General features: G+C 50.8%; 1 protein-coding gene across 1 annotated transcript; it reads right to left on the bottom strand.

Moving 5' to 3' along the window:
* Positions 1–1,293: 1,293 nt before the first annotated feature.
* Positions 1,294–8,731, bottom strand: Grep1 (glycine rich extracellular protein 1). The gene is made up of 22 exons (XM_063227085.1): positions 8,701–8,731; positions 7,683–7,736; positions 7,007–7,036; positions 6,887–6,919; positions 6,250–6,285; positions 5,886–5,915; positions 5,770–5,802; positions 5,609–5,671; positions 4,995–5,024; positions 4,883–4,915; positions 4,335–4,370; positions 4,013–4,144; positions 3,793–3,837; positions 3,569–3,598; positions 3,357–3,398; positions 2,685–2,747; positions 2,579–2,608; positions 2,417–2,491; positions 2,214–2,315; positions 1,936–1,974; positions 1,628–1,681; positions 1,294–1,437 (listed from the first exon to the last, which is right to left on the bottom strand). Exons 1-22 carry the CDS (start codon positions 8,729–8,731, stop codon positions 1,412–1,414), a joined length of 1,047 nt encoding a protein of 348 aa, XP_063083155.1. The 3' UTR covers positions 1,294–1,411.
* Between the last annotated feature and the right edge of the window lie 9,818 nt (positions 8,732–18,549).

Genomic DNA, 18,549 nt, shown 5'->3' with positions numbered 1-18,549 from the left:
TACTATCTTATAAAATTAATGAAAAGGTATACAAAATTTTTGATCATGCTGTATTTAATTAATTGGACTACTAAGAGGTTAAACTGAGTGTGGTGGTGTGTGCCAGTAACCCCAGCAATTGGGAAGCTGAGGCAGGAAGACTGCCAAGAGTTCAAGGCCAGTCTGAATTACTGGAGACCCTGTCTCCAAAAACAAACAAACAGAAGGGCTTCTGGTTTGAGGCCAGCCTGAGAAATTTAGGAAGACCATGTCTAAAAAATAAAAATTTAAGGCTGAGGATGTAGGTTAGTGTTTCCTGAGTTCACCTCTACCCAGGGGGAAAAAAAAAAGACAGAAAGAAAGAAGAGCTGTAAAATGTGTAATTTAATTGTATGTCAATAAAATAATGTAAAAGTGAGTTTTATACTCAAATTATTGGTCAATAGAATGATGTCTGATGACAACTATAAGGCTTAAGGAAAACGAGATTTTTTTTTTTTTTTTTTTTTTTTTTTTTTTGTCTTTTGAGACAGGATCTCACTATGTGGTTCAGGCCAGCCTTGGGCTCACTTTGTAGCCCAGGTCTTGAATTTGCAATGATCCTGATCCTCCTACCTCAGCCTTCCAAGTGCTGGGATTACAGGAGTGCACCACCACATCCAACAAAAAACGAGATCTTTGTTCAATAACTTTAATAAGGGCTAGTCATGGTAGTATATGCCTGTAATCACTTCAAATTGGAAGTCAGCCTCTGATGCACAATAAGAACCTGTTTCTTTTCTTTTCTTTTCTTTTTTTTTTTTTTTTTGTATATCGTTTGTAAATCGTTTTGTAAATCGTTACTTTGTGATCGAACTCAGGACTGTGTGCTTGCAAAGCAGGCACTTAATGCCTGCTGAGCTAAATCCCCAACCCCAAGGACCTGTTTCAAAAAAACAAGCCAAAAAATCCCAAACCAAATAAAAACCTTTAATAAATTTGTTATAAAGTAAACCACAAATTATGTAATATTTTTTTCTTGGGGCTGGGGATTTAGCTCAGTGGCATAAGCACCTGCCTTGCAAGCGCATGGTCATGAGTTCAATCCCTGGTACCCGTAAAAAAAAAAAGAAATATTTTTTTCCATACACAAGATATGGGTTCCTCACTGGTGTCTGTTTTGTTCTCATGATATTACCCATCCAGAGCATGGCTCCTGGCACACAACCACAATGGTTCTTGTTGAGTGAATAAATGAATGAGGTGCTGGATAGTGGTTGCCAAAACCCCTGCCCCCCTCACCACAGTGGTACACAGAGGCAAATGAAAGCACATTGCATTTATTAATACTTTAGCCCTGAGGAGACTCCAGGCTGGCAGCATCAGAGCCCCAAGGTCCTGCCTTCTTTGGAAGAGATGCTGTTTTGTGGCTTTTAGGGGCCAGCTCAGGTTCTCAGCATTTCCCAAGGGGGCAGCGGCCTGGGAAGAGGCAGACCTGGGACTAGGGTTGGGCCCTCTTCATCTCCCTGGTTCTGAACTGCCCCCATCCCTCAGGAGACCCCTGCAAGGTACTGAGAAGCTGCTTTCCCACTCAAGGACGATGGGCACCCACAGCTAGAAGGGTGACCCTTTAGTATAGGGCAGGTGGGCTGCTGTGGCTCACTCTCACCTCCATAACTGGCTTTCAACTGGCCATTGCTGCCTCTCTTTATTTCAGAGCTCCCTAAGACAGACAGACCAGAGACAGTTGAGATCAGCAGAGTATTTCAGCCCATTCACTTTTTTATCTCTTTCTTTCTTTTTTTGACACAGGGTCTTGCTATGTACTTTAGGTTGGCCTTGAATTCCCCAGGCTGAACTCCAAATCTCAATGATCCTCCTGCCTCAGCCTTCTCAGTGCTAAGATTACAGGTGTGTACTACCACACCCTGCTTGCCTACCCACTTTCACCCCGGGATCTGGCAGACCCCTACTCACCAAAGGGGCGCTGGCCCAGTGCAGGCTGCCCATAGGGCCCTGGGAAGAGGAGCAGAAGAAGTCAGCCCCTTGGCCTGTTCCCCGTTCCACCTGCCTTTCACTCCTCAGTTATGTCCAGTCCTCAGGCCGCTAGGGCCTCTTCCAGCTCCATCCTTTCTGCCTGCTCCCCCAGCCTCCTCACTCCGTCCCCTAAGCCTAGAGCACTCCGTCCCCTCTACTTTTGCATCTACAGGGCTGTGGGGTATCTGTAGGACCATGGGCTCCAAATGCCCCATTACCTGGCTGGCTCCTGAGCCCTGTGTATCCATATGCAGGCCTCACCCAAGTGGCCCAGGGCTGTAGGTAAGACCAAGTAGAGCCCTGCTGGGCCCTCAGCTGACCTGCCAGAGGAGAGCTGTGTGGGCATCTGGAGCCCCTAGAGCTGGTCTTCCCACATGGGCCTCAGAACTCTCAGCCACTCTCCAGCTCTCTTGGCTCTCACCTGGCTGCTTCTTACCGACCCCTCGTGGAGCTGGAGCTGCAGCCTTGGGGTACACAGGAGCCTTCTCTCTTTGTCCTGCAGGAGAACCAAATAATTCCTGCTTAGGCCCTGGGCACATCCCTTTCCCTACTTGCTGTACCTTGTCCCCTGAGTCAGACTCACCATTCCTAAAGCCATTGGCCTCAGGGAACCCTGGAGGAGGAAAGAAAGTGAGAGATGAGGGCCACCTTGTGGGCCCAGCACTCCTGCCCCACCGTTAGCCACCTACCTGGCTGCGGCTCAGCCTCAGGGAAGACTCCAGCACCCAGGGCTCCGTTCCTGTAACCAAAACCTGCCAGAGAGATTTGACAGGGATTGGGGAGGCCAGGTTTGGGGCTGGGGGTAGGAGTGGTACTTAGCAACAGGGACACATAGACAGATTGACTCAGAACTCAGAGGCAGCTTTAAGAACCTCAAGTTGGCTATTCTTTCCTGGATTACTCTCCCCACCCTCATCCAACTATCAGTGCAACCTGCTGTCTCCAGGAATGGTGCCTGACCTCCTTTCCTGGCAACTTCTAAGCCTGCACTTTCTTTTCACCTGGCTTGGGATGACTCTCCTTTACTTTCCCCTGGGCCAGGGTCACACCTGGTTCCAGCCACTATTATGTCCAAGTGAGTGGCAAATCTGTGTTGGTGAATGAGGAGAGAAACCTGAGGGATGGGAGTAGAGATGGGCTGGCCAGGGGGAAGACAGCAGAGAAGGGCTCACCCACTTTCTGCAGCATGAGGCCACCACTGAAACCTGGGGAAAGGAGACTGGGTCAGAGCTGGCCTAGCCTGTGCTACACCTATTCCTGGGCTGGCAGAGGGAGGATGGGAAGGTGAGGAACAAGTGGGAAGGGAGTGAAAAAGGGACTGAAGGGATTGGGGACTGGAAGGCAGACAAGGACCATCTCACCCAGTTCTGCTCCAGGTCCATAGCCATTGGGAGGCTGGTAGCCTGTGAAGAGGATGGAGGTTAGTGGTGGAGAGTGCAGGCTTTCCCTGACTCCCTGGGGTCCAAGTACAGATCTAGGGGAGGACACCAGAGAAACAGAGCACAGAAAATAGCAAGTGAGGTTGAGGGTGGATTCTGTACTTGCTGTACCTTGTCCCCTGGGTCAGACTCACCATTCCTAAAGCCACTGGCCTCAGGAAACCCTGAAGGAAGGAAGAGAAGGTGAGAGTTGAAGGCCACTCTGCTCCTAAAGCCATTGTTTCAAGTACTTGAACAGCTGTTCAGTCTGGGAAGCAAGAGAGACCCTAACCTGGTGTGGAGATGGGGGCCATAGGTCAGGGCAGAGTGGGGGGCCTGTCCCTCTGAGACGTGGACTTGGAGAAGAATAGAACCCTACCTGCTTTCTGAGGTTCCTGTCCCCATTGGATGGCTGGGGTCAGCGCTAGGAAGAAAGTTGAGGGGCAGGAGTGAGCTCAGCACAGGGTGTAGGACGGCTGCAGCCTGTCTGAGCCAAAGACCAGGCTTTTCCCCAGCTGACTCACTTTATGACAAGCCATTGCCTCTCTGAGCCTCGATGGCAGAGAACATGACAGACAGGACATGAACTCCACACTGACCTGGGATCTTGCCATTCCGGACTGGGGGAGAGAGCTGAGATTTCAGGCCCCAGCCACCCCCTTTATCTGAAGGGACCCCTGGAGTGGGAGGTCTGGGGAGCAGCAGGGGAACAACCCCCTCACGGCAGGGACCTAATTAGGGGAGGAAGGGAAAGGAGTGGGAAGTCAACACCCCATGGCCAACCTACCAGCTGAGGAGACAGCTGCCAAGCTGGAGAAAGACCAGCCCACAACAGGCAGGCTCTGGGCCTCTGCTTCCTGCCCACCCAGCCATACCCCTTCCTCCCTCCTAGGTCCCCAAATCTGTTCCCTGTGGCCCCACCTGACTGGGCTACCAGCCCATTTCCATTGCGGTATCCTGGAGAAGAAAAGTAGGGGTGTGAGGGGCAGACTGGAAGAAAAGCCAGGAGGCAAGGGATGGAGATGGGCCCTTGTCTGGCTTCAAGGTTTCCCACCCGCTTCTCCCAGCCCTGGGGAGAGACAGACAGGAGACTCCAGCCTGGCCCCACCCGGGACTACAGGCCCTATCGTCCTTCCCTTCATCCAGTTGGGCCCCTTCTCAGTGAGAGGCTCCAGCTCTCAGCCTGGTCCTGCACCCTGCAGAGACAGTGCCTTTGGAAGGGAAGGGCAGTGGGCAGTTTCTAGGAACAGAGAGAAGGAGGGTGGGGTGTTGACCAAAAAAGCTAACCTGGCTTCTGGAGTTTCCTGTCCCTGCCAAAGGCTGGAGAAGAGAAGGAGCAATCCAGATGTTCCTAACACAGGCCTGTCCTCTGGGTCCCTGGCATCTGGCTCCAGTGCCCACCCCTGCCTTACCTAAATAAAGAGAGGAGCTTGGGACTGGGGAGAGAGACAGGATAGGGCAGGGCTTACCTGGTTGCTGGGGCTTCATGTCCCCTCCATAGCCTGGAGGAGAGCAGGGAGCTGGTGAAGGGCCTGGAGATCCCCATCTTTGGGCTTTCCCAGCACTCCACCCCACTTCTACCTGGTCCATAGCCATTTAGAGCTGCAGGACCTGGTGGAGGAAAAGAAAGGGTCTCTGATACTCTAGGCCAGTGGTAGCAAACCTTTTGGAACTTTCAATGAAACAAACACCTGGCTTCCCAAGTTTTCCAACTCCTTTAAAGTTGTCTTGTTGTCCTGTCTGTCACCTAGCTGCCCCAGCTCTGGGAGAGCCAACTCTAGCACCTGGCTGACCCAGAATATCAGTGGTCCATGCATTGTTTTTTGGTTATTTTGTTTTGCCTTGTTTTTGTGGCACTGAGAATTGAACCCGGGGCCTTGCACAAGCTAAATAAGCGCTTTACCACTGACCTACATCCCTAGCCCTTTATTGTATTTTATTTTGAGACAGTGGCTTGCTAAATTGCCCAGGTTGGTGTGGAACTTATGGTCCTCCTATCTCAGCCTCTTGCGTAGCATTCTTCCATGACTAGCTGGATTGATTTGTTGAATGAGTGTTGTGTGAGACCAAATTGGGAAGCAAGAAAGTGGCTCTCACTTGACTCTTGGGGTCTTAGTCCTCTCCCAGGGCCTGAGAAAGAAAACCTGTTGCATACCTGCATCAGTACCCCCACCTGTGGGAACCTCCATGCTCACCTCCTGGCTGGATCTGTCCTCCTGGGAAGGTTTCAGAATCCAGCCTATTCCTGATCCCAAGTCCTACAGAGACAGAGTGGAAAAAAATAGGGAAGCTCAAGGACCTGAGAAGAACACAGGCAGATAAAGGAAAGCAGAGATAGGTGCAATAGAGGCTTCACCTGGCTTCTCAAGTTCTCCAACTCCTCCAAAGCCTGGGGAGAGATGAGTAGTCGACAGCCCTTCATCTCTGGGTCTCTCCCAGAACCTCAGCCCTCAGCTCCCATTCCCTCTTTACCTTCTCCAAAGCCATTCAGAGGTGCAGTACCTGTTTTTTTTTTTTTTAAGGGGGTGGGGTTAGACATGGGAAATCTCTCAGTGATGCTGAGGTGGCCATAGGCTGGGTCTGGCCAGCACCTGGCTCCCATGGCCCTTCACTCGGGTGAATTCCCTCCCAGTCCTGACCACAGTCCCCAAGCCCAATTGAACATTTGTTCTTGGATTGTGCACTGTGCCCAGTGAGTCTAGGCTTGACCCACAGCCATCCACAGGGCTCAGAAGGCCAAGGCTCAAGTTTGCCTGGCGAGATTGGCTAAAGGAGCAAGCTGAGAGCCCTCATGCCCTAGGGCTGCTTTGGGACCATCTGTTTTTCCACCTCTTACCTGGCTGGGCTGCCAGGCTGTTCCCACTGGCAAATCCTGGAAGGAAAGTTGTATGTGAGGGAGGATAGAGCCAAGGTGGAGGATAGGGAGAACGAGTCTCCAATCACCTGGTTTCTGAGCCTTCATGCCTCCTCCCATGCCTGTGCAAGATCCAGAAAGGCTGCCACGTGCAGACCCCATCCAACCCACTATCCTCCCACCAGAAATGTACTCTGCCCCTCTGGTCCCTGATTGCCCTCGCCTAGATCCTCCCCTCTCATTCCCAGAACCACAACATGGCCCAAGTGCCCTCTCCTGACTGGATGCCAACTCCCAGAGAGGAACCAGCTCCCATCCCATTCCCATTGCTGGGCCCTGGGAGAAACAGCAGGAAGGAAGCAGGGGATCCTAGGTCAGCTGTGTGAGGTACTCACACACGGGTACATTGGGACAGGGCACGGCTCACCTGGTCACGCCCCCCCCTTCAAATTGGGGATTGAATTTAGGGCTTTCACACTGAGCTACAACCTCAGCCTTTTTTTAAATTTTTGAGACAGGGTCTCACTAAGTCACTAAGGCTGCCACACTAAGCTTGAACCTGCAGTCTGGCCTCACACTCCCCAACTGCTCGGCTTCTAGCCCTGTGTCCCATACTCACCTAGCCTTTGAAGGTTCACATCCTCACCAGCACCTAAGAAGGAAAAAGACCAGGTGAGGGAACCCTGAGCTCCATAGGACCCTCATACCAACCCCCTGCTCTCACCCTAGTCTCCCCTACCTGGTCCATAGCCATTCTGAATCACAGGGGCTGTTTAAGAGAAAGGCAGAGGCTGGGGTTAGGTCAATGTAGGGCCAGACCAGCTCCTGCAGTGTCCCTTGGCCTTTGTGCTTCATGTCCACAGCAGCCCTTCCCTCTGAGCATGCCCAGAGAGCAGCCTGAGAGACGCTGCTCAGGTCCAGTACCATGTCTCACACCACAGGAGTGGTGTCGATAGGACAATGTATGGGCTGGTCTGTCAGTGGCTGACACAAACAGTGGCAGAGACAGTGATAGGGAGAAATGGGACATAGACAGTAGAGCTGGAGATGGGGCAAGAGCCATGGCTCATTCCTTACGTAGCATAGAGGTTGCATGCCCCCGTCCAGGCCTGGGGGAGAAAAGAGGTTGACACTGAACCCAGCTAGCTCTCTCCTAGATATGAGGCTGGATATCATGAGCCCTTTTCCTCCACCTTCTCTGAATTTCCCTCACCTAAAAACTATCCTGCCCCTGCAAAAATGCTGACATCCAAGCAGTTTCTGCTATCAATTCCTGGGAGCACTGAGGGACACAGAAATAATGCCAAGACAGAGGTGGGAAGACTCCATACACCTGGCTTCAGAGCTTCCCCCAGGCCTGGAAAAGGGGGGAGAGATTGAGCCCTCCCCTCGATCTGGAACCCAGGTGTCCTCACCTGGCTGAGCTCCCACTCCTAGGAAGGCTGTAGCTCCTGGCCTGGTTCCATATTCTGGGGAGACAGAGCCAGAGAGAATAAGGAGGGGACTGTGGCTGTGAAAGGAGGCAGGGACAGAGGACAGGAGTCAGAGAGGGGACAGGCATGCAACTGGCTCTCATCTGGCTTTTGGAGCTTCACAGGCCCTCCAAAGCCTGGGGAGAGGTGGGGAGCAGGTGAAAGGAACCCTGGATCTCTGATCAGTAGTTATTATTTGGGGGAAGGGGTGGGGATTAAACCAGAGGCCTTGGCACTGAGTTTTATCCCCAGTCTTTTCTTATTTCATGTATGAAAAAACATAAAAAACTATAGTTTTTATGTTTTATATATATATAAAATAAAAACTATATATATATATATATTTTTTTTTTTTTTTTTTGAGACAGTGTCTTGCTATGTACTTCAAGGTAGCTTTGAACTCACTGTGTAGCCCCAACTGACCTTGAACTCAAAGCAATCCTCCTGTTTCAGCCTTCTGAGTGCTAAGATTACAGGCATGTGCCACACCTGGTTTTGTTATTTTGAGACAGGATCTCACTAAATTGCGGAGGCTGGGCTCTAACTTATGATCCTACTGGCTCAGTCTCTCAGAGGGCTGAGGTTACAGGTGTGCTCTACCAAGTCTTTGGCTGCTTGGCAATAATTTTGAGCTAAAGGTGAGGTGTATCTAGGGTCCATCTGGGGTGAGGCAGTGGGTCCTTTTGCATCTCTTCGCAGACCACCTCAGTGAGACAGCAGACCTGCCCTCTTGAAGCCTGGGGGAGCCTGGGACAGGACCCTGACAATGCTGGCCAGGCCACCCCCTAAAACCAGGCAAAAATTCAGGAGTGCCCTCTTTCTCCTTCTCCCTAGGCTAGGCTGCAGCACCTGAGAAGACCTCTCTTCCCATCGGATTCCCATTCTGAGTCCTAAATTCCAGAAAGACAGAGCAAGGGGAAGTCAAGGCAGAGTAAGGAGGGGACAGGCAGGTAAGACTCACCTGGCTTCTGAGGGTTCACACCCCCTCCCATGCCTGAGAAGGAGATGAAGGTCAGCTGAGGGTCTCAGGAGCCCCACATCCCAGGGACACCCCTAGAATCTCGGTTCACAGTCCCCCCGTCCCACCTCTACTTGCTCCATAGCCATTCTGAGCTGGAAGGCCTGTAGGGAGACAGGAGATAAGCTGGCAAGGCATGAAGTTCAGGCTCAGGTGGGGAATAGGACTCCTGGACCAAAGCCAGAAGGCAGAAAATGCTCCCCTCAAAAAACAAAACAAAACAAAACATTCACCAGTCCCATCCCTTTTCCCTGGGAGGGAGGCAGGGAGAGGACAGGCTGACCAGGAGACTCTACTGTCACCTGACTGCATTGCCAGCCCATTCTCACACTTGATGGGGCAAAGGGAGCAGGAGAAAGACAGGGACAGAGAGTGGGGCTGGGGCAGGGCTCACCTGACTTCTGAGGTTTAGCACTGCTTCCAAATCCTGGAGGACAGAAAGGCAGATGACCTAGCAGCCCTGGGGCTCAGGAACTCTCCAGAATCATCCCCTGGGCCCACAGGACCACTCAGCTCAGAGTGCTGGGGAGCATCCTGTGCACAGGAGGGCCCTGCAACACCCTCCCATCCTCCTCTTCCTTTTCCCCAGCTGGCATCCCCTGACATATAGAGGAATATGAGGATCCATTCTGACTGCCCCCCTCAGGTAACTTTGCTTGCCCCCTCTTTCCCTGTTGCTGCCCTGCTCCCACTTGGCTGGGGAGAGAGACGTGAGGTGCATTGCTTTCCAGATACGCTGCTTCTTTGGCTCAGCTCTTACCTGTTCCCAGCCTACTGGGAGAGCCATAACCTGTGGAGGAAATGAGCAGCTGAGCCTTGGGCAGGGCAGAAGGGGCAGAAGCTGGAGTGCTGTGTCCTGAGGACCACAGCCCCCAAACAGTTTTACCTGACCTGTAACCATTTGGACTTTCAAAGCCTGTGGTTGGAGAGGAGAGTAACTTAGGAATGGACAAGGAAGGCCAAATTTGGATGCCACCCTTCCGTCTCTGGGCCTCAGTTTTTCTACTGGTTACAGGAGGGCAAAGGACAGTAAGGAGAGCAGTCTGGCAGCAGGGGAGCTGAAGTTGGGGTTCCCTGGGCGTAGAGAAAGGGGCTGAGGCTAAGACAGAGGTTTCAAACACACACACACACACACACACACACACACACACACACACACACACACACACCCAAATGCCTAACAAAGAAATGAAGACCAGTTGAAGGTTGCAGGAGTACCCTGCCCAGGGAAACCCCTAGAATCTTGGCTCCTAGCACTCTCTGGCTCCACATCTACCTGCTCCATAGCCATTCTGAGTTAGAAGGCCCGTGAAAGGAGGAAGAGATGGCCAGGGAGGCAAGGGTTTCCAGCTAAAGTAGGACATAGGACCCCTAGAACAAGCTAGAAAGCAGCAAATACCCCCCTGGTGTGCCTGCTTCCTCACCAGCTTACCCACCTCTGCCTTCACTTATGAAGGTCTGAGGCACACCAAGTGCCTCAGGTCTCAGGAGGGAGCTCCTCTACCTGCCCTTAGCACCCCATAGGCCCTAGAATGAACAGTCTCTGTGGCACTTAGCCCCTCCCGCTTACCTTGTCCCCACCCCTTCTGTCCCACCTCCTGACCTTGCCTCTCCTGTACCACACTTGGGCTGCTCACTGACAATGCTACCTGCCAGAAGACAGGGAGGGATCCCACAGCTGGAGTCCCAGGGCCAAGGGACAGCTGGGGCTGTCCCCAGTGCAGGAGAGGGTCATTCTCCCCTGACCCCAGAATTCAGAGGGTCTGCTTACCTTTCCTCAGGCCAACAGGCAGTGGGGAGAGCCCTGTGGGAGCAAGAAGTGGCTACTCACTGTAGGACCCCAAATGCTGAGAAGGGATAAGACCCAGGCATCCTTATACCTTCAAAGCTTCCTATCTGAGTTCTCTGCTAGGCCAGGCTCCCCACACCTCCACCTTCCCTGGCCAATGCTCTTGTCTTCTGATCCCAGCTTCCCAGCCCTTTGTCCTCACCGCCTTGCAGGCTCTCAGGAGTCAGACAGAGGAAGAAAAGGGCTACAGACAAGACCCAAGTGCCCATGATACCCAGGGAGTGGGCAGGCTCAATGCCTTTTGGGCCTTTAAACACCCTTGCTGGGTGGGAGCCCTTACGCAGACTCCAGCTGTGAGTGGCAGAGGCTCTGTGTGCAGACCCCAGGAGGCCAGCCCCCACCAATACTGCAGCAGGCAGGCCTCTAGCCCCCTGGCTCTTCTCCTTGCCCTAACCCTCATCCATCATGGGCGCTGACAGCCGGGAGAGGCCCCCATCTGGCTCTCAGGCTCCTCCACCCCACCTCTCATCAGTGACTCGGGCCCTGGCGCCAGGCCTGGAGGGCTCAGATGTCCTCCAAGTTGCTGGCTAGGCAGGCTGGCACCTTGGGCCCAACCCAAACACAGCTGGGGAGACAGGGGGCAGAGCCAGGGCCAGAAGCATGGGTGTGGCTGACAGGCAAATGATGAGTTACTCTTTCACTTGGAGGGCAGCTGGGAAGCAGTGGGTAGACTGTTATTGGGTGGGGAGGCAACAGTGTATCAGCCTGTGACAGGCAGGCAGTGTTCATAAGAGCCAGCTACAATTCTAAAGGATCCCAAGACTACAGGGGCAGGGACAAGAACCCCCAGCCGAGAAAGGTGTTCGGTCCCCAGCTGAAGTTTGGGTTGCCAGAAGGACTCAAGCCTCCCACCCTAGAATCCCGTTTGTCTTTCTGTGAGGGAGAGTGACACATAGGATGGGTCACTCAGTGCTCAGTCTGTCCAAGAGTCCATTCTAGTACTGGGAATCAAACACAAGGCCTTAAAAAAAAATAGATTCTTTGCACTGAGCTACATCCCCAGTCCCTTTATTTATTGGTACCGGGGATTGAACTCATGACCTCCTGCTTGCCAGGCAGGCGCTTATGCCACTGAGCTAAATCCCCAACCCCAGTCCTTATTTTCTACTCTGAGACAGGTTCTCATTAAATTGTTCATGCTGAGGTTGAACTCCCAGTCCCCTGCCTCAGTCTCCCACAGTATAGGGATTATAGGTGCACAACACCATGCTTAGGTTCATTTTGAGACAGTCTAGATAAATTGGGTGGGGCCGAACTGGAGCTTTCAATTCATTTCTCCTGCCTCAGAAGTCCTGCTGTTCCTTGAAAGCTCAGCTCCAGGCCCACCTCTTAGGTGGCCCTCCCTCTTGGCCTGTCTTCACCAACTCTAATTTTTTGGGTCAAACTCAGGGTTTAGGACTTAGATTTAGGTAGGAAAGATGGTAGGGGCTGGCTGTGGGGTTTCTAGGGAAGGGTGCAGATTCATTCCTGGGGGATTGGTGAGCAGTGGAGCCTGGAGCTAGGACAGGTGCAGGTGTCTGGGGAGAGGCGAGAATGATGTGGACAGGAGAGGTGGTGCCTCGACCCACACAGCCAGTGAGGTCTTGAGAGGGGGCGATGGGAGATTAAGAAAAAAGCTATAGACACATACATACTAAAAGGGAAGCTGGGACCAGGTGGGACCTGACCTCTCCAATGGAGAGGCAGCAACAACCTAGCATGTCTGCCTCTTTATTTATGCACTATAAAAACAGCGGAAAGCATGCCACAGGGCCAAAAGTGCAGTCTCAGTGTTTTGCTGAGAACACTGAAAGTGAAACATTTTCAGAGCTATCTGGGCTATAGTTAATAGGGAAGAGCACCAAGGCCAGACACCTGCTGAACTGGCCTTGCTCCAGTCCCTATAACTTATTTATATGGCTCACCTCTGGAGCACTGTGTTCTCGGGGCTAGCCTTGCTCTAACCCCTAATGTATGGTTGATCTCCAGCTCAGCCACACTTCACAAGGCAGGCCTGGCAAAAGCTGCAGGCACCATTCTCCTCCAAGTGAGTCTGTGGACTCTGTGGAGCCAGCTGGGAACAGCACTGCCTCAGCCCCTATCCTTGGACCTGAGTCCAGAAGGCTCCACATCCAACCGGCCCACCTTTCCTGGTGCCACTGGCTGAGGAGGTCTAGAGGGTAGCTTAATGACCAAGGCCTGAAGCTCTTTGGTGTGAGGTTCCTGAGCTCCCCACACCTTTGGGCCCAGCTCAGCCCAACAGGCTATGGGGCTAGTGCCAGGTACTGTCTCTCAGAGACTGCGCCAGTCTGTACCTCGTCTTCCTCTCTGCTGCCCCCTCCCCATGGCTGCACCCCACCACGGCTGTCTCACTTGTGTAAAGCCCTTCTGCTGCCTGCAGACCCTGTACATTCACTTCCTGCCCTACCTGGAGTCCAGAAGGCTGGGCATCCCACTAGCCACTGAAGGGACTCAGGAGTGGCCTCTAGCCCTGGCTATTCCATAAGAGTCTAGGACACACCAATAGTCATCAAATGGGATTATATCAAATTAAAGAGCTTCTGCATAGCAAAGGAAACAATCAACAATGAAGAGACAACCTACAGAACGGGAAAAAATTTTGCCAGTTGCTTTTCAGAGGTCTAATATCTAGAATACATTTTTTTAAGAATATATTTTTTAAAAAATCCTTCAAAAATGAAAGACTCAAAAAAATAGGCAATTGATGGGGCTGGGGATTTAGCTCAGTGGCATAAGCGCCTGCGTTGCAAGCAGGCAGTCGTGAGTTCGATCCCTGGTACCGATAAAAAGGAAAAAAAAATAGGCAATTGAAATGAATAGATACTTCTCAAAGATAAAGTATAAATGGCTAGTGGGTACATAATGAAGTGCTTGGCATCTCTGGCCATTAGAGAAATGTAAATCAAAACACTGAGATTCTGTTTTACTCCAGGAAGAATAACTATCTCCACAATTTCAAAAAACAGCAAATATTGGTGAGGTTGTGGGAAATAAGAAACACTTTTTTTGGGGGTCTTTTTATTTTATTGGTATCAGGGATCGAACTCACGACTACACACCTGCAAGGCAGGCGCTTATGCCACTGAGCTAACCCCCAGCCCCTAAGAAATACTCTTTTATTGCTAATTGGAATATAAGTTAGTATACCCATCATGGAAATCAGTATGGAAACCACTCAGAAAACTAAAACTAGATATTCCATTTGACCCAGGTATGCCTCTCCTAGAGCTAAACATATCCCCCAGAGCTAAACATTACAGTGATATGTACATACTCATGTTTATAGCAGTACAACCCATAACAGCTAAATTTTGGAAGCAGTCTATGTGTCTATGAACAGACAGGTTGAAAAATGTGGTATATATACAGAATGAAGTACTACTCAGCCAAAAAGAAGGATAAATCAGGTCATTCATAGGAAAATGGATGTGCCTTGAGACCATAATGCTAAGTGAAGTAAATTGGACATAGAAGACTAAATATTCCATAGTTTCTCTCAGACGAGAAACCCAAAATATAAATAATTCCTAGAATATAGGAAACAGGGAGATAGACTGCGAAGATGGGAAGGGGATCTGGAGATGAGGGGGAATGAACAGAGAAGAGATGAAGGAGAGGCTGGGGATTTAGCTCAGCAGCATAAGCACCTGCCTTGCAAGCAATCGGTCATGAGTTCGATCCCTGGTACCAATAAAAAAAAATAGAGGAAGGAGAAATAAAAAGAATCAAATACATATGTATTTACCAATTCCCCACAATGAATGTTTTATTATATATTGCAAATATCATATACTAATAACACAAGGGCCGGGGATTTAGCTCGGTGGCATGAACACCTGCCTGGCAAGTGCTAGGTCATGAGTTTGAACCCCAGTACCAAAAACAACAAAAAAACACCACAGTGGATGGGAAGCCCAGGACAGCTAGGATTCCTTGGGTAGGGCTTTTCCACCAGGCCATCTGCCACATCCCATAGACGGTGGCACTGGTTCCTGGGTGTCTTCCTGGAAGTTAGCTCAGTGGCCTGGAGGAAGCATGTTGGGTGCTGAGTTCAGAAAGGGTTCACTATCCATTCCAACTGACCAGGGACTTTGGGCAGGAATTCAGTTTTCTGAGTGCTGTTCACCCCCTCTAAAGTGATATTGGCAGGGCCCATTTTGCTGGTGCTATTGGGACTTATCATCATTTATAGTGGGGAAACAGAGGTAGGAAGGCACTTAGCACAGATGATAGAGCTAAATGGTGGGGCTGGAGTCTGATCCCAGGAAGTCCCCAGGGCCCCAAGTCCACCGTCTTGCTCCCAGCTTTCCACATGCTCTGGACAGGCTGCAGGCCCAGTAAACCCAGTCTGCATCTGACCTGATTTGGCTTAGGCCTCCCAGGCAGACACAGACACTCAGACATGTAGACACACAGGGCTCACCTGTAGGGTGCCAGGGATGCTTGGCTGGAGTGAGCAGGGAGGGAGTCTGGGAGGGACCGTATAGGAGATTCAGGCTGTGTGCCTGTTTCCTTGGCTGCTGCCAAGCTGCTTGGCTGCTGGCATGGGCCTGTGGAAAGTGCCAGGCAGCCTGGGGCCGTAGGCCAACTTGCTCACCACTCCGGACCACAATACCACAGCTCCCACCCCAGCCCAGCCTCATTCACCCCAGGCAGGACCAACCTGAGAGGCCCTGACAGAGCCCTGGACTGAACTACTGGGGACTCTGGCTTGAGGAGACATGACCCAACCTCTAAACAACATTTGAAGAGCTGGACACCGCCCCCCGCCACCCCCACCCCACGACGACATCTCCCATCAAGGGCAAGCCAACAGCTGGGCTGCTGAAAAGTACAAGCAAGGCGCAGGAAGCGCATTGCCTAAAACGGCTCAGGCCATGTCAAGGGACTCCCGGGCAGCTGCTTGACCCCAGCCGCACGTGCGAGGGCGGGCATCTAGGAGGACAGCTGGGCGGCGGCCAGGCGCCTGTGAGCAGACACCTCTGCGGCACAGCTGCGTACTTGACCCTTCTGGATAGGGCCTCAGAGAAGCTCTGTAGTCTGGATCTGAGTTTCAGCCTTGGCTGCCTCTGGGACACCTTCCCAGGCATCTCTCAGGCTCTCATATTGTGCAAAGCAGACCTCTTTCCACCGGCCAGTTTGTTAAAACTATGCCAAGTGTGAGATGGTACTCATAAAGAAGTGATGTAGAATATACTACAAATGCTGCGCAACCAAAATAGAGCGTGGCCGGTCCCACAGAAGCGCCCACCACAGACCCCAGTCCACCACCCTTTAAGGTTGCTATCAGACATGGTCACTTGTTCCTTTGATGGCCCTTTCCGGCGAGCGCTTCTTCCCGAAGTCTGGGGCTCATGGGAGCTCTGCGGTGCTGTTGCAGCAACGAGACCCAAGGGGGCGCGCCCGGCTCTTGCCTGGGACGTGACCCGAGGAATCCCGCGCCCAGGCAGGGCTGACTTGTGGGGCTTACTCCACAACAGAATCCTGTCAAGTGCTTTGGTTCCTACTCTGCCTCCTGGCCCTTCTCCTGCAGAGGCCTCCTTTTGGCGCAGACAGCTGTTTTGACAAATGCAAAACGTATGTATAGACCAGTTACAACAGACAGTTGAAGGGCGGAAAAGGTCCCTGGTGTGTGTTTGGCCCTAGGCTAAACAATTCACAGGCATTTTTTCAGCTATACCTAATTCTTCTAGGAAAGAGTAACTGTTATCCCATCTGACACTTGTGTACAGCAGGATTTCAGCACTAATGTCTCTGCTACCACAGATGGTGTGCTTACCTGGTACCTGGATTTAGTTATATATATTACATTCATTTCCATACTATTTGTATTTTATCTATCTGGGGATTGAACCCAAGGCCCTTGCATTGAGCCACAGCCTCAGCCCCACTTTATATAAATATTTTTTAATTCCAGGCATGGAGCTAGGAATAGCAGTAAGTAATGCCAGCACTGAGGCAGAGAATCATGGGGAATTCAAGGCCAACTTGGGTTACACAGTTCAAGCCCAGCCTAAACTGCATAGTGAATCCCTGTCTCAAAACAACAAAACAATAAAATTGCTACACATGGTAGTGTACCCCTGTCATCCTAATACTCAAGAGACAGAGGCAGGAGGATCATAAATTCAGTGCCAGCCTAGGCTACATAGTGAGTTCAAGGTCAGTCTGAATTACATAAAAAGACCCTGTTTCAAAAAAAAAAAAAAAATGCAAGCAGGAGGTTACAGCCCCTCACCTCTGGGCCTACCCAGATGCCAGGTCTCCCCTATTGCTGGTCCATGTGGGGAATGTATACTGACTGCTCAAATGCTAAATGGGCCTGGAGACCTGCAGTCAGTGGCTTTTTGGAGACTTGCAGTGGGGTTTGGCTGGGGGATTTGCTCTGGTAACCAGGACTGAGAGAAGATGGGTATCAACAAGTGTATAACAAGTGGAAACACTTTCAGAGAGAGAGAGAGAGAAAGAGAGAGAGAGAGAGAGAAAGAAAGAGAGAGAGAGAGAGAGAGAGAGAGAGAGAGATGAAATAGCAAAAATGCGACAGTAGAGGAGATGGAGGTAGCAACACAATTCTCCACCACCCCAGGAAATGGATGCAAGTCCCCTCCATGAAGGAAGAAATAGTTTCCAGCCCAGCTTGACCAGTTAAGCGCTTTAAGGGGATCATCCCTGAATCATCAGCTCCATTTTTACAGGACAGGAAACTAATCTGAAGCTCAGAGAGCCCAGTGTGTTCCCAAGGTCATTTAGCTAGGAAGGGGCTGAAGGGGAAACCCAGAGACTGAAAAGGCTGTCTCAAAAGTGGTTGGGGTCTGTCCAGAGGAAGGCTGTGAGCAGGAGAGGCCAGGTCAAGGAGCTGCTTGCCTGTCTAGAAGGCTTCCTGGAAGGGGTGGCATTTTCTTGCTTTTGAAAATGCGTAGAAGCCACATAAAATGGGAAGCACATCTGTCTGACTTCTCATTGCAACTTGGGGTGGTGGAGGCCCAGTGCACCAGACCCTTCCAGAACTTCGTGTTCTGCCAGAGTGACCCATCCCTGAGGCTAAGCCTCCAGCACACTTCTGTGACATCTTTTATTTTAAAGACACAAAAGTCTTTTATTAAGGTGCAACCTGTGGGAAATTTAATCTGATAATATACTACTTACTACATTTAAACAAATATGATCCAAATACAGTAAGACATTCCTTCAACTCCAGACCTTATGTTCTAAGGATAGAAGCCTTTAAAAGAAAACAAAACCACAAACAAAAAAAAAAATATCTTCATGCCACACCTGTAATCCCAACACTCTGGAGGCTGAGGCAGGAGGATCCTCTCGAGTTCAAGACCAGCCTGGGCTACAAAGTGAGTTCAAGGACAGCCTGAACTGCGAAGCAAGACCCTGTCTCAAAAAGACAAAAAAAAAAAAAAAAATTTCTTCATGTGTTACATGAAAATGGGAATAGTGTGTCAATACAGTTAAGATTCCTCTCATGTCCTATACTTTTCTCAACACTTTAGTGTTTTGTCATTTTGTTTGTCATTTTGGCTTTTTGAAATGGGTTCTTGCTGGCCTCAAACTCCGGGCAATCCTTCTGCCTCAAGTGCTGGGATTACAGAAGTACATTCTACCTCACAACTCTGGAAAGTAACTTCAATAGTCATCAATATCTGCCAAATCTACCTATCTATTTATCTATCTTTCTTTCGTTTTTTTCTATTTAGAGGCAGGATCTTTTTATGTCGTTCAGGCTGGTCTCAAACTCGAAGCAAACTTCTTGCCTCAGCCTCCTGAGTGCTGGGATTACAGCCACCAGGCCTGGCCAACCACCACTTTCAGAGTGTTATAATAGTCCATCTTTAAAAAAAAAAAAGCTTTTTTGAGATGAGGTCTTGCTTAGTTGCCCAGGCTGGCCTCAATTTGAAAACCTGTTACAGGCATGCAGCATCACACTCAGCAAT

This window comes from Cavia porcellus, unplaced genomic scaffold (assembly GCF_034190915.1).
Source record: "Cavia porcellus strain 051 isolate PalLab524CR breed Dunkin Hartley unplaced genomic scaffold, mCavPor4.1 scaffold_16, whole genome shotgun sequence".
Lineage (NCBI taxonomy): Eukaryota > Metazoa > Chordata > Mammalia > Rodentia > Caviidae > Cavia > Cavia porcellus.
This window is presented reverse-complemented; position numbering and strand designations above follow the sequence as displayed.